The 15,601-nt window shown below is 35.0% G+C and overlaps 1 protein-coding gene across 1 annotated transcript in view; it reads left to right on the top strand.

Annotated features, from left to right (window-relative positions):
- Positions 1-15,601, top strand: part of DIAPH2 (diaphanous related formin 2) — a 979,600-nt gene that overhangs the window by 777,223 nt on the left and 186,776 nt on the right. The window contains exon 25 of the mRNA XM_044911596.1: positions 1,028-1,163. Coding sequence (XP_044767531.1) covers positions 1,028-1,163 — 136 coding nt within the window. The remainder of the gene's footprint in view (positions 1-1,027; positions 1,164-15,601) is intronic.

The following is a 15,601-nucleotide window of genomic DNA, read 5'->3' as shown; positions in this document are numbered from 1 at the left end:
AAAGTATAATGAGATATCACCTCACACCTGTCAGAATGGCTAAAATCAACAGTACAGGAAACAGCAGATATTGGCAAGGATGTGGAGAAAGTGAAACCCTCTTGCACTGATGGTGGGAATGCAAACTGCTACAGCCACTGTGGAAAACAATATGGAAGTTCCTCAGAAAGTTAAAAATAGAACTAATTACCCTATGATGCAGCAATTGCACTACTAGGTATTTACCCAAAGAATAAAAAGATACTAATTCAAAGGGATACATACAAACCTATGTTTATGGCAGCATTATCTACAATAGCTAAATTATGGAAACAACCCAATGTCCATTGATTGATGAATGGATAAAGAAGAGGTGATATATATATATATATATATATATATATATATATACATACACACATATACACACACACCATGGAATATTAGCCATCAAAAAGAATGAAATCTTGCCATTTGCAATGACATGGGTAGAACTAGAGAATATTATGTAAAGTGAAATAAGTCAGTCAGAGAAAGACAAATACCATATGATTTCACTCATATGTGGAATTTAAGAAATGAAACAAATGAAGAAAGGGGGATAAAAGGAGTGAGGCAAACCAGGATATAGACTCTTAACTATGGAGAACAATCTGAGGGTTGCTGGAAGGAAGGTGGGGGGGGTGGGTTAAATAGGTGATGGGGATTAAGGAGTGCACTTGCTGAGATGAGCATGGGGTGTTGTATGCAAGTGTTGAATCATTATATTGTATGCCTGAAAATAATATACAGTGTATGTTAACTAATTGGACTTTAAATAAAAACTTAAAAAAAATAAAGTCTGAGTTATTTCCAATTACTTTTCAAGAAGGTCTGTCTTAGACTTGTTTCTCTCAAAAGTATATACATGGACCTTGAAGCTGCTATAATAGTTCCCAATTCTCAGCACCCACATGCATGTGTATGTATATACAATTTTAAAATGGTACAGCTTCTACAACATATAAGTAATGGAAGGATTTGTGTTTAACTTTGTTTATATATACAGGAAGCAGTGAAAGAAAACAACAAGAGAAAAGAAATGGAAGAGAAGACTAGAAGGGCAAAGCTTGCAAAAGAGAAAGCTGAACAAGAGAAGTTAGAACGCCAAAAGAAAAAGAAACAACTCATTGATATAAACAAAGGTATAAAGTACTTTCAATTTCTTAAAGATACATAAAGTACAAAATAATTTAACTTAATTGATTTTGGATTATAATGTAAATAATTGTGTTCTTGGTAGAAAATTCACAATATTATTAGTTATTTGTGTCATATTCTCTCATAATATTATCTCTATTTCTTATCACCCTACACTGAGCACTCAGGATTTTTGAGAACCAATGCAAGCTAATATATTGTTGAAACAGTCTCTTTCCCTTCATTTATTTTATCAAATTATATCATACTATATTCTGGATGATGCAGTGGTGAGGAAAGAAGAGGGTGAGATGAAAAGAGAAAAACTGGTAAGGGGAGATGAGCCCTCTGGCTCTAATTTCATTTTGTTGACACATGTCTGTTGACAATGCAGTAATAACAGTTTTCCTTGGGGCCTTGAACATTTCAAGTCATAATAGATATTGACAGCACTATTATAAGATGAAAAAAAATAGAGACATCTTATTCAACTGTGAGCCTAAGAACAAAGATGCTGTATGTCCACATAGTATAAAGTAAGTTGTTTTCTTGGTTAACAAGAGTGATTGTATATTAAAGGTGAGGGTTTTGGTTTTATTTTGTTTTCTTTTTAAAGAAGAGAAGATTAAATAAAGTGATTGGCACCAGGTAGCTGCACTCTGAAAATTTAAGAAAAATTAAGAAAAAGCATAGCCTTTGCCACTGAGGGGTAGAGAATTTAAAAATGAAACAAAATCTGTAGCTACAAGAAATACAAGTTACAAGAGAACATGATTAATATGGGTCACCTATTTCTTAATATAATGACAGTAAAAATTGTAAGCACTGTGTAATGTTGACCATGTGCCAAGCACTGTTCTAAGACTTTGACATGTTTTAAGTCAATTAATCCTCCTAACATAAGAAGTAGATACTGTTATTACCTCATACAGGTGAGGAAACTGAGGTTCATAGAAATTAAAGAACTTGCCGAAGATCACACAAATACAAAGTACAACATCAAGATTAGAATCAAAGTAGTCTGGCTAGAGAATCTTTGCACTTATAAATGCTGTTGTCAAATAATAATAACTAACAGCAGTTACTAATGTGTAGCACTTACGGTGTACCAGGAACTGTTGTAGGAGTTTGACATATATAAACACATTTAATCTTCATAAAACCCTATTAGGAAAGGGCTACTATCTCATTTTAAGATGAGGAAACTGAGGCATGGAGAAGTTAAGTAACTTACTCAAGTTCGTAAAGACAGTAAGAGGTAGAATCTAGGCAGTCTGTGGCCTGATTTAATTATTAATTATTTTGATTATAACTTTTAATTATAATTATTAACCATTATCAATTATTCTGTAGTAATGTGTCATAATGGCTAACTTTATGAAATGATATCTAATACCATTAAGTTTATTCTTTATACCTTTAAAATATATAAAAATTTTTAGGAATCCACTGTAGTTTATCTTTTCTACCCAGGAAATAAATATAACATCATTCTAAAAGAAGAAAATAAGTTAACAACCAAGACTAAAAAGAGTAGCATCAACATAATTTAGCAAACAGACTTCATAATTAGGATCAAAAGAATTGGTCCTGACTGAAGATATTCAATTACAAAAAGCACTGGAGTATGCATGGCAATGGGTATTTGTAGGAAGTTCTTACTTAAAAGGTGATGGAGTCAGTAGAACAGTACTAGATTACTCCCTTTTGTGCATGGACCATTAGTGAGATAAGAGTATGGGAGAAGTAAGGGACAGATTGTGCATTCTCCTGGCTGTGCTAAGGGCTTTACCCTGAAAGCTATGGGAAGCCCATGAGTATTTATAAATGGGAAAGTGATGTGCTCACATAGATTTCTTAGAAAGATCATTTTGACAGAAGCATAGAGAATGGATCGTAAAGTGAAGAGCCTGTGACAACAGAAGTTATAAAGTTATTATCATAGTCCTGACAAGAGATGATGGTGGCTTGAATTAATGCAGTGGTAGTGAGGTTAGAGAAGTTACCAATAAGAGGTATATATGAGTTCTATAGGATGTGGATATATAGAAACAGATTTATTTAAAGGAATTGACTCGTGATTATGGAAGCCGGCAAATCCAAAACCTGCAGAGTAGGGTGTCAGGATGGACCCAGGGAAGAGCCAGTCTGAAGATAGTTGGCTTGCAGAATTTCTTCTCACTCAGGGGATGTCAACCTTTTTATCTATTCGTGCCTTCACCTGATTAGATGAGGCCCACCCACATCATGGAGAGCAATCTGCTTTACTCATAATCCAGATTTGTTTTTTTAATTCTAGTTTTTATTTCTCTTTTTTTAGTTTTATTTTATTATGTTATATTAATCACTGATTTAAATGTTAATCTCATCCAAAAAACACCCTCACAGAAACATCCAGAATAATGTTTGAATAATTATCTAGGCACTATGGCCCAGCCAAGTTGACACATAAAATCAACCATTACCAGAGGGGTATTAAATGGTAGAACTGACTGACCCTGATGATTGAATAGATGTGGGAATTGAGGAAAGGAGGCATTAAAGAAGGTGATACCCTTCATAAAGAAAAAAATTCAGGAATAGAGCAGATTCCATCAGGAAGGTTACAATGATTAGTGTCGTTTTGAACATGTTTCATTTTCAGACCTTTTGGAAAGATGGGAAATGTCTAAGTAGCCATTGTATATCATTTGCATATGAAACTCAGGAACGAGGTTTGGACTAGACAGACAGACTTGAAAATCATTGGTTTTTGATGATTAAAGTTAGGGTATATTAGTTTGCTAGGGCTTCTGTAACAAAGTACCACAAACTAGGTAGCTTAGAATAATAGAAATTTATTGTTTCATAGTTCTAGAGAAGAGGAGTCTGAAATCAAGGTGTAGGAAGGGCCATGCTCTTTCTGAAGATGCTAGGGAAGGATTTGTTCCAGCCTCTCTCCTACCTTCTGGTAGTTCCTTGGTTTATAGCAGCATAACTTCAATCTTCACGTGCCATTATCCCTGTGTGCATGTCTGTCTCTTCACATGGTATTCTTTTTATTAGCACACCAGTCATATTGGATTAGGGGTCCAACCCACTCCAGTATGACCTCACTCTAATTAGACAATTCAACCTATAACATATGAGTTTGAATGAGATCACCAGGGTAAAGTATAAATCAGAGGTTCTGAAAGTATTTGGTCTCAAAACCCATTTACACTTTTAAAAATTACTGTGGACCCCACATACCTTTTGCTTATTTGGGTAACATATATTGATATTTATCATGCTGGAATTAAAACAGACATAATAAATAAAATTATATAAGATAAATCATTTGAAAACTTTTTATTTACTAGTTCTATTAAAATAACAAAGTAAACCTATTACATGCTAAAAACATCTTTTTATGAAAAGTAGCTTTACATTCTAACCTCCTGCCCCCCAAAAAATATTAGTAAGAAGAGAAAGCTATAGTGTTGTTAATTTCTTCAAAGTCTGGCTTGATAAAAGCTTGATTCTCATACTGTTTTTACATTCAATCTAATACAGTATCATTTGTCATGTGGCTTCTGGAAAACACTGTAAACTCATGAAAGAATGAGAGAGAAAAAGGCAAAAAAGTATCACTATTCTTATGAAGATAGTTTTTACCTTGCATATCTGAAGTGATCTCAGAGATTCCCACAAGTCCCAAGACCACACTTTGAAAATCTCTGGAGTAAATAATGAAAAGAGCAAGCAATTAAGAGTCTATTGAGTTTTATGGCAAGAACATAATCTTGCCTCCATATTGCATTGCACCCTTCCCTCTCCCCAAGTATTTATTCGACCTTTCACTATTTCCCTAAAAATATACCTGTAATAGAAAGAAAAAAGAAAGAAAGAACCTATTTTGATTATGTCTCTAGTATATATTTTCATTTTCCAAGATTTGATCAATTACCCCTTCAAATATTATTAAAGCGATAGTATGAAGATCCAAATAAGCTTTTATGCAAATGCTTAGCTGAGTGATCTGAATATGAAAGACACACTTTAACATAGGATTTATCTTTTGTGTATTGTTAACGGTATCTCTACTTAGAGATCAAAGAGTAAACTTTACCATTAGGTTCTTGATTTGTGGCCCATATGTTGCAAATACCTTGTTACTATTATTATTATTATTGTAATATTATTTTACACTTAAAAGTATATGTGTGTTAGTACTTATAAATATGTTTCAAAAAGAGATTCTTCCATTGGAATCGTGTAGCCTTAAGAAGATGAGAAGAAAGAAGAATGGAGTCGGGTAGTTAGGGGTCAAGATGGAACTCAGTGAGTTCCTCAGACAGTATCTTATAAAAAATGCTATTGTTAACTAGGTGGAAATCAATTGCAGACACTTTGAGGGCCTTGGGGGAAGTGTGGTCAGGCTACATAAAATATGAATCGACAGGTGACATGTGAATGAGGTGCAGTCAGAAAGTGATTTAGAGAACTTCAAATGTGTCTAATTAGAATTGTATCACCCACTTTCCAGTAAGAGAATTGTATTCTTCCTTTCCCCTGAGAGATGATGTCGAACATTTGATTGCCATTTTAAGATATGTATTATATAGAGCATAGAGGTATTTCGTGCACATGTGATTAGAGATACATACCATTAGAACCAGAGGGTCCTACCTATAACAATAGTAGTGAAGTAAAGTCCCTTGGGTAAAGAAAGCCACTTGAAAATTACCAACAACTTTAAAAACACATACTCCTTCTGTAGTTTCTATTTCATACCAACTTAGCAAAATTGCAAGCCTCTCCCTTTTAGAAAATATCCCGTGATCCCATATAGCTAATAAGTAATAACAGTAAGTTATATTTATCTGACATGCAAAATTATATATATTCATCAAAAAGAAATATTTTAGAATTTAATTCAGAAGAATAAGAGGATAAAGCAAACACAACAGATTATTTATGTTATCTAGATGTGATCAGCTGAACTCAGAATTAAGAGGACATATCATGGAAACCAAGCAGCCAGAGAATTATATCTTTCATGTTAAATCCATAAAAAAAAAATCCCATGTTTTAAGCCTCCATTTTGAGAGAATTAGAGATCAGAAAGCAAGGGCCGTGATAAGAGTATTTTTTTTAATTGTAAAGGAGAAAAAAAGGCATGATTATTTGTTAGAGTCATTTTGCAAACATTAAAATGAAAAACTAAAAAGTTATTTAACTCTGTGCATTTAAAAAAGCTAGAAGATCAGTTCTAGCTCTGCCATCTTCTAGATTTATGACCTTGTTATTTTCCTTCATCTCTTCATGCCTCAATTACCTCATCTGTAAATGTAAGATAATGACATTTACCTCCCATCATTAAAATTAAATGAGATAATTAAGTACAGTATATAACACAGGGCCTAGAATATACTTGTTGTTGCTGCTGCTAAGAGTTGTTTTGAGTTCATTGCAGAATCTGAAAAAAATTCAAGATATAGTCCCTATTCTTAAGAATTTTGTTGGAGAATTTTACAATTTTGTCAGAGAAATGTGTAACAGAGGAAAATCTGTTTTCCCACTCCCCATCTGAGGTTATTTGGCTGGGGCCCTGTAAATTAGACTGACTAAAAATAGATTAACAAAAGAAAAATAGATTTATTAAAGTGGGATACTTTATTAATGTGGCATACATGTGGGAGCACTCAGTGATGTGGAACTCAAAGGAATGGTTAAAACTTGGGCTTATATAGTATCTTAACAAAAGATTAATAAATTTTTATAAATGTTTAGGTAAGACAAAGGAAAAGGACTTTGAGTTTCTAGGGCAGCAAATTGTAAGAAGGTAAATATATGGGGAACTAATGGAAGATAAGGGCTAGTTAATAAATTTTGTTATATAGGTTCTTCTGGTGCTATTTCTGGACTGATGAGGGTCTGTTTAGAGTTGTCTCTGGTGATTAACTTATGTTCTTCCTGGTAAAAAGGGAAAGATGGACATTTTACAAATTTACGTCCTGCTTTTAGGCAAGTAGGGGGAAGACAGAGAGCTTTTCTTGTTTCTGCTTTTTCTCAGTTGCCTTCAGCTCAAAATAATCCTTATGCCAAAGTGTCATATTTTGGAGTGACATATTCTACTGCCCTTCAGATAAAATAAAGCTGAACCAACCAGCAAATAATTTACTAATATATAATAGAGATTATCTGGAAATATCTAAAAGGGGAATTCAGTGGAGTCTAGTAAAATGACAGAAGGTTTGCAGAAAAGGCTAAGTATAGTCTCAATGTATCAGTTGAACTAGATGCTGAAGGATGAGTAATACCTGGCTAAGCAGAGGCAAAACTATTCAGATAAATGGGAATAACATCAGCAATAGTGCATGTCAGCAAATGAGGCAGCAGGCTTCATGTATGGTATGTTCAGTGGCCCACAGGAAAGTACATCAAAATGCTTAAGAGGATATGTCCTATGTTCAAGTCCCAGATCCACAACTGACTAGCCATATAATCTCTGACAAAGTATTTCATCTCTCTGTGCCTTAATTTCCTCATCTATACAATGGAATAATAGTGTCTTCCTTGTTATTATGAAGGCTAAATGAAGGAATCCACAGAGACCAGTGTTACTTCTACTCTAGTCTATCAATTATATGTTGATGTCTTTGGTCTCTAAGAAATAGTCCAATGTTCAGTAAATATTTTCTGACATTGCCATTGCCCTTGTTATTGTCATTGGCAGAGAAGGGTTTGAACTGTTAGAAAGGTAGGAAGACTGTTGGAAAGACCGTGAAGAGCTTCCCAAGTCAGGCAGGGAAGTTGTGGTGTAATGGGTTGGGGTAGGAGAGCCAAGGTGATTATAAGAATTTGTTCAGGGATTGCTGCAGTGTAGTGAGCCAGAAGCACAAGAAAGGAGAGGTGAATACAAGGTGGATGCAACTGGAAAAGAAGCGTGAAAGGTGAAAAAATAAAAAAGAGTTACCTCATATCTGTTTCTGTCTTCAAAGAAGGAGTTTAAACCTGTGGCAGTTGAAGAAGGTGTTAACAGGAAGGAAAATTTCCATAAAAGATATGGGGGAAAAAAGGCAGTGGGAGTTACAATGGATTGAGTTTTTTTATTTTTTTAAGATCAGCAGTTTTACCAATATATAATTATGTATTGATTTTTTTGACAAACTAGGTTATTTTATTCATCCAACCAACATTTATTGCACCATTTCCCAAATAATTATAGAGCATGCACAGTAATACACCATTTATTTAAATGTAAAATTTAGAAAACTAATTTAAATACAGCAAAAAAATATGCTAAATCAATAAATGTACTCTAGAACGTGTAATAGATGTAAATCATGCAAAGTTCTTGGTATAATCTATTATCTACAACCTTTGATTATATTAGTATAGATGATAATTAAATAATTCTGTAGATAGAGCAAGAAAGCCTACCAAATATTTGTAATATTTGTGAATAAATCTCCTTTTCATGTTTGTGGAAGTCAGCAAATTAATTGCAAGAACTTAGAGGAAGTGGTAAAAGGAAATGCATTTTAAAAGGGTGTTTTGAAATTGGAAATGCCAAGTGTGTTTCTTATGCAAATATTATTTAATCAGGAACTGTTTTGCTCTTCCTTATATAAGATTATATAGAAATTAGAATTGCCTATTTACTTCTAGTACCATGATAAAGAATGAGCTACCTTAGTCAGATGTGATGAAAAATCATTCTTCTGAGAGTAAGTTAGCAAAATTTAGCGAGTAAACCTAAACATTTAAATTCTGTTATTAGCGGTGGCTAAGTTCCAAGTTTTAAAATAATTCCATCTTATAAGTAAATGAATTCATTGCACATTACATTATTTTGATCTGAATAGGTAAAAGCAGTGTTTCCTAATGTCATACCCCAGACATTAAATTACAGTAACCAAAATTATAGATTAAGATACCCATAAATAACAGGGCTGACCCCAATAATATTAAAGTACTCCCAATAATATAAATTACTGAGAAAATATAGATACCATCATTCTGGCATATTCTACAAATGCTAATGAACAGCTCATAAATGATAATGCAAAGCTAAAGAAGTAGATATACTTGGTGGACTTAGAAAAGAATCATTGACCTAATAAAGCCTTATCCTTGGAGGAAAAAAAGGTATCTGGCTGACATTCTGTTTATTTAAATTGTCTCACTCTCTATTTTAGCAAACATTTCAAGAAATCCATGTTTATTCAAAATCAGAACTTGTTCCTTTTGTCCTCTAGGTTTGTTTTATTTAGTAAAGATTGCCCAGGTCTTTGGAGCTTTTAGCAAACGTAGTTATTTATTATAAATCTGGAACTTGGTTATTTTAATGAAACATCTTTAGGTCTGATTTAGGCAACATTATGCCCTACTGCTGCCATTCATTCGATAAATGCTTCTTGAATTTGTAAGTTTAGGTACTGGGTTAAGTCATCGAGGTGCAAGAGGAGCTCCTACAGTTGCAGCTATCCAGTGAGAAATTGCACCCTGCTGTGAGTCTGCTGACCCACGATGACATGTTATCTGAGACAGATCTTTCATTGGGTTAGCCTGCAAATGAAATGAGTCCAGCCTTTTTTCCTTTGGAGCCAGACAAACCTGAGTTTCAGATTCTTATCCTGCCCCCGAAACAATGTAACTTTGGCAATTCACCTAACCTCTCTGGTCCTCAGCTTCCTTGTCAATAAAACGGGAAAAAGAATAGCATCTATCTTCTAGAACTTTTATAAGAACTAAATGAGAGAATACACATAAATCTCTTAGCACTTGCCTGGCACGTGGTTAGCACTTCATAAATATTAAGTGTTGGTATCCCATTCATAATAATATTTTAGTGAACATATTAAAGAAAACGATTAATGGCAATAATCACTACAATAAAATGTTGGTTGTCTAGAATGCCTAGGGAAAGAGGTGTTTTGATTGATCTGTTTTTGTAATAATATAGAAAGCCACTTGTACATCAGTTTTTATCATTTGTAATCTTTCTAAACTCTGTTAATCCACAACTCTCCTCTCATCCACTCAACCACCTCACTTCCCCCACTATTTTTGGCTTTACATTTTACACATGCGAAAATTGTAGAATATAGTGCTTATATATAATTTCGTACATATAACCTGCATACAGTATATAGGTTCCTGATAGACCTTTAGGACTTTGTTATTGTCTCTGGGCCATTATTCAGAGCATCAGTGAGTATGCACACAGGTGTCAGAGAGTGGGCTTTGTCTAAGTCCAAAATATACTTTAGATTAATCCAGGTTCTAGTTATTTTTTCCTATAGCCTATTTTAGCCACTTATCACTAGTAATTTTTTTTTCTGACCTCATACTAAAATAATTACATTTCTGACATCAGTCCACTGGAAATAAGTGTTAAACTCTCATTCCTGGTGCCTTATCAGTAAAACAAATTTCTACATCTACTAAAAATATTCTTTTAAATAGGAGATAAAAATAAATATGTGAAAAAAGATAGGTAATATACTTTAGATCTCATTAAAAGTTCTTACATTCTAAATGTAGAAACTCAGATTTGCAAAAACCGTAAGAGCTGTATTCAGTATGTTGAACATTTAACCAGATGTCATCAGTTCTTATGTGGAAGATGAGCAATGTTGGCAGTTACAAATTTGGCTTTCTTTACAGTATGTGCTTGTTGCCATGCTTGAAAATGGGTGAAAACAATCAAATTGACTACATAAGAAATGACCAAAACACAGTGTAGGTAGCCTAATCATTTATTAGAAACACACTTTGGTTCCATATTTTAATATTCTATTTCTTAATAAAGTGTGGAATAAATAAGAGCTGTTATATACCAACATTGCAATTAATTTGGCTCTGTTCTCAGTCAAATGAATTTAGATTCATGTAAGTAATTGCACCTAACAGATTCATAGAACCAACAAACTGCACTGAACCCACCTGAGTCTCTAACGATTTTTTCTTAATTATATCTGTTCCACCCACATTGAATCCCTGAGGCCCTGGGCTGCTTCAAACTCAGGACAGAATCTATTGTCACACTACATGTACAAACGGATTATTATGGATGAAAACCTTTCAGTGGTTTTTAATTTAATGCTACAAGTATTTATTGAGTGCCCACAGAGTGCTGAGCAGGAGTGACACACCCTATTCATAGTATTGTTGTCTGGTAATTCAGCACCATTAACCCACTTATGGGGTTACTAACTGTCAGCCTTTTTCCCCTCTCTGTGTGTGTGTCTCTCCTGTAAGAAATAATGTGTCTTGCTGCTTATTTGTGTATGTGTGTGTGTATGTATCCATGCATGCAGGATCATGTGTAGCATATAACATATTTCATTTTTTTCCACATATTTTATATATGAAAACTTCTTATTGTTTCTTCTTTATGTCTGATCAGTACTCTGTCCACAATCACTCCCTCCACACATGAACAATAAGTATATGATATCTTGACTAATTCGTGGAAAAAATAGGGAAAAAAAAAACACATCTTAGTTCAAGAAAGCAGTTATGCCTTTGTTACATAATGATATTAGAAAAATGTCATAACCTAAACTTAGAATACCTGATTGTCATCTAAATCAGCTATTTCATAGTAGCTCAGAAGATGCTGGTATGATTCATTTGGGAGGCAAAAGATGATTATCCTTTCAAATGTGCAGTTCGCTATGGATAACATAATACTTTTGTTTGAATCAGCATTGGAATCTATTTTAAATGTACATTATGTAAAAAAAAATACCTCTCTTTATCAGAGGAGATATTTCAGAACTCTTGAATTTGATTTAGCCTTTTCTATTTGCCAAGCCCTGGAAAGGGCTGCCTAGGAATTACTTGGAGTATCGCTAAACAGGACGGATGCATATAGGCCTAGGGAGCTGGAGGCACAGCCCTGCTGATGGAGGGACAGGGTCCCAGGGGTTCTTCTCACACCTGTATGGTTCTGTCGTAGAAGAATCGTATTCTCAGAGTCTGCTGGGTTAGGCTATGCTGTAATAACAAAGTCATAATACAGTGCTTTAGTTGGGTGTTTAGTCTGTCATTTTTATAACATAACCCTCATCCCAGTTTTTAAGCTAATAATTTTATGCAGTTGAGTGTTTGAAGTAGAAGAACTTTTAAAAATTCCCTGTTTATCTCACTAATATCTACACATTCCTGATTTGAGTTGCTACCTCCTCTGATTTTCTGGAGCAGTATTTCTATGAAAGGAAAATGTGTTCCCTGTAGTCTTCTTTTGTCAGAAACCCTTTGCACTTGCTTTCTTTTGCCAATTGAACCTTTTTTTTGAAAAGCATTAGTAGAGAAAGCTTGCCTAGCCTTTGCTAGACAGGAGTAGCTGTAGGTGCATTTAAACAATCCAACTTGAAAAGGGGATTTCTCTCTTTTTATTTGAAAACAATTGAAAATGAAAGATATGTGTCTCAGGACAGAGTGCTTAACTGACCTTGCTCTACTGAACTTCAGTATGGTATATGAAACTGCTTCCCCTGTGTCCTCCCCAGTGTTCTCCCCCCACCCCCGGTGTTTTAAAAAATGCTTTACTTGTTTGAAGCACCTGGGTCTGAGTTAGAGCTCTATCTGGCATAACTGGAATCCATTATGTTGTTAGCTCTTGTTATACTGTTCTTTGCATCTCTTTTTCTCCACTCAGATAGTCAATGCAGTTTTTTTCTAAGGGCTATCTGATCATATTTTGAGAGGAAATGGAGATCAAGCTATAGAGTTGGACGATGGCTACATTAAGCTTTAAGTGTAACCATGTTCCATCCCCCACAGTACATGCAGCCTTTTTTTTTTTAAGTAATCTAGTGTAAGGTCCTGTGGCTCAAGCAAGTTGAAAACTATCCATTTTCACTTGACTAACCTTGACAAGGAAATGAAACCCCCCAAAAGTACCTCTCTCCTCACAGGTAGATAAGGGGATGGTGGTGAAGGGTTGGCAGTGCAGATCCTAGCCTATCCTCCCTCATCCCCTCTCTCATTTTAAGACTGCAGAGGAACAAAGTAAACATCTTTAGAAGGAAATCTCTGGGTTCTTCCTTTTGCAACCACAAATAATTGTAACCTTGGGAGAAGATATCATTTGCCCTGGACTTCAGTAGTTAACACTTCTTCTGAAGAATGTGGTCCTTGAAAGACAAAGTAACTAGGGACTAACTGGAGCTTACATACCAAAGTAAAACCACAAATTTGTATTCTTGAGTTATCATCACATTTACTCAGACAGCAGTATGTCTTAAAGAAAAACAGTGTATTATTTAAATGGAAAATGGGGCCATATGTCAGGGTTTTGTTTTGTTTGCTTGTTTTAGAGGGGATAAGGAGCTTGTCTCACAAATATGGTAGGGCAGGAAAACCTTTATGTAGAAGTCAGCACCTCTAAATCTCTGGTATTCAAGAAATACCAAGTTTCAGTCCACAAAATATAAGTCCTTTGTTATAAGCATCTCTCTCTCTCGCTCTCTCTCACTCTCTCTCGCCCATAGGCAGTTTCTGAAACTAGTTTCTTATATATTTATCTACAAAGTTGTTTGGATTTTTTAAGTTAATGATGACTTTTTATCATTCTGCTGCACCTCTCCCCTTCTTCGGGATTGTTGCCTTGTCTCACTCTTCCTGATACATTGCTTCCTGGTGGGTGACATCATGATTTGCAAGCAATCTGATATATAAATGAGGTGGTGAGAACTACCTCGGCAATTCAGTTTCTTTTGAAAGGAAATAAGTAGCGTCTTTATGTTTTCTTATATTTTCCTCTACATTGTGTTTTCACAATTATATGAGGCACAATAGGAAGGCCTCTTTTTGCTTTCACTCCATTTCTAAAAAACATTTGGTTGATTCAAAACCTTCTCGGAAATGTAAAATTCCATGTTTTATAATAGACTTCTCCTACAATATGTATTTTTGTCACACCAGAATGTGCCATTCAGCAATAGCTAATAACTACTAATTTTCTAGGAACATCTCAGGAATATAGATGCTTGGATCAGCATGTTTTTATTTTTACTGATATTAAAGTAATGTTTATCTAGGAGGCGTGATAAGAAACAGTGTATAAAACTTGACCTTAATTCTTAGCTTTGTAGACATATATTCATAGGTGTTTCGTGTGCTTTGATAGGTGTGGAAATATGTGAGATCAATAAAGCTTTACTTCAATATGCTAACAAGTAAATATGGATATGGTTTTACTAGACAAACTCATTAGCAAAGATACCTTTTAAGTATAGTTCCCACCCCTTCTGCCCCCCAACCCCATTCCTATTGCTAATTGGCAGGTACTGCTATTATACAGCTTGAGTTTCTTCATTTGAAAGAACACTGCAGCTCTTTTTTGATACCTTGTGACACTTTGGCAGGTACCTCAGGAACCATACCACAGGCAGGTTCAGATTCTTGCACTTCATATTCTTGGCATTCTCCGAGGGAAGTGGTTCTCAAAGTGTAATCTCTGGACCAGCAGCTTTAGCATAATCCGGGATTTGTTAGAAATGCAGATTTTCTGGCCTCACCCCAGACCTACTGAATAAGAAATTGCATGGGGACAGCAGTCCGTGTTATGAAAAACTGTGCAGATGATTCCAATACACACTAACATTTAAGAACCCCAGAGTCCAAAGACTAGACTCATCTTATTTTACAGGTGTGACACCTGAGACATGAACAGCACTTGCTCAAGGTCATAAAGCCGGTTTAGTGTAAATAGAGACCCTGGAGTAGAGCCTGCCTCAGCCTCCTGCTCTTTCTACTATACTACTCCATATTGCTAGTGCTTAAAGTTGTTTTTAATTATTTAAATTTAGTCATGACAAATTATTATACATGAAAAAATGAGAGGCTTATCTTTTAAGCTTTGCATTCCTATAATTTCTGAAACTACTGTTAGTGACAGGATCAGTCAGAATCAAGTAGTTTTCAGTGACAAGGTGGGAAGATATCCTTGGCATTGGAAGTTTACAGGGAACTCAGTGGAGTCTTTGTGTTGTCTAATATGGTTTTGGTTTTTTTTTTTTTTAAAAGATTTTATTTATTTATTTGAGAGAGAGAGAATGAAAGAGAGCAAGCACATGAGAGGGGGGAGGGTCAGAGGGAGAAGCAGACTCCCCGCCGAGCAGGGAGCCCGATGCGGGACTCGATCCCGGGACTCCAGGATCATGACCTGAGCCGAAGGCAGTCGCTTAACCAACTGAGCCACCCAGGCACCCGTGGTTTTGGTTTTGATGGATGGATATCATCATGTTTTTCAAGCTACGACATACCAAAATGAACTCAAGCAACTGATTTACTAAAGAATGATCATTTGTGTTTTGTATGTGTATGTGTGGTTTGTAAAATGAACTGCCAAAGAATTTCTTAAGTAGTAATGTCCCTGTTATATTAAAATAGAATTCCTTGGTTGTGGGGACGGGGATAGATAATGGATTATATAACTGCTTAAGAACAAATCTGTTGAAGA

This window comes from Neomonachus schauinslandi, chromosome X, assembly GCF_002201575.2.
Source record: "Neomonachus schauinslandi chromosome X, ASM220157v2, whole genome shotgun sequence".
Classification (NCBI taxonomy): domain Eukaryota; kingdom Metazoa; phylum Chordata; class Mammalia; order Carnivora; family Phocidae; genus Neomonachus; species Neomonachus schauinslandi.
The sequence above is the reverse complement of the archived record's forward strand: the minus strand, read 5'-3'. Positions and strand labels throughout refer to the sequence as shown.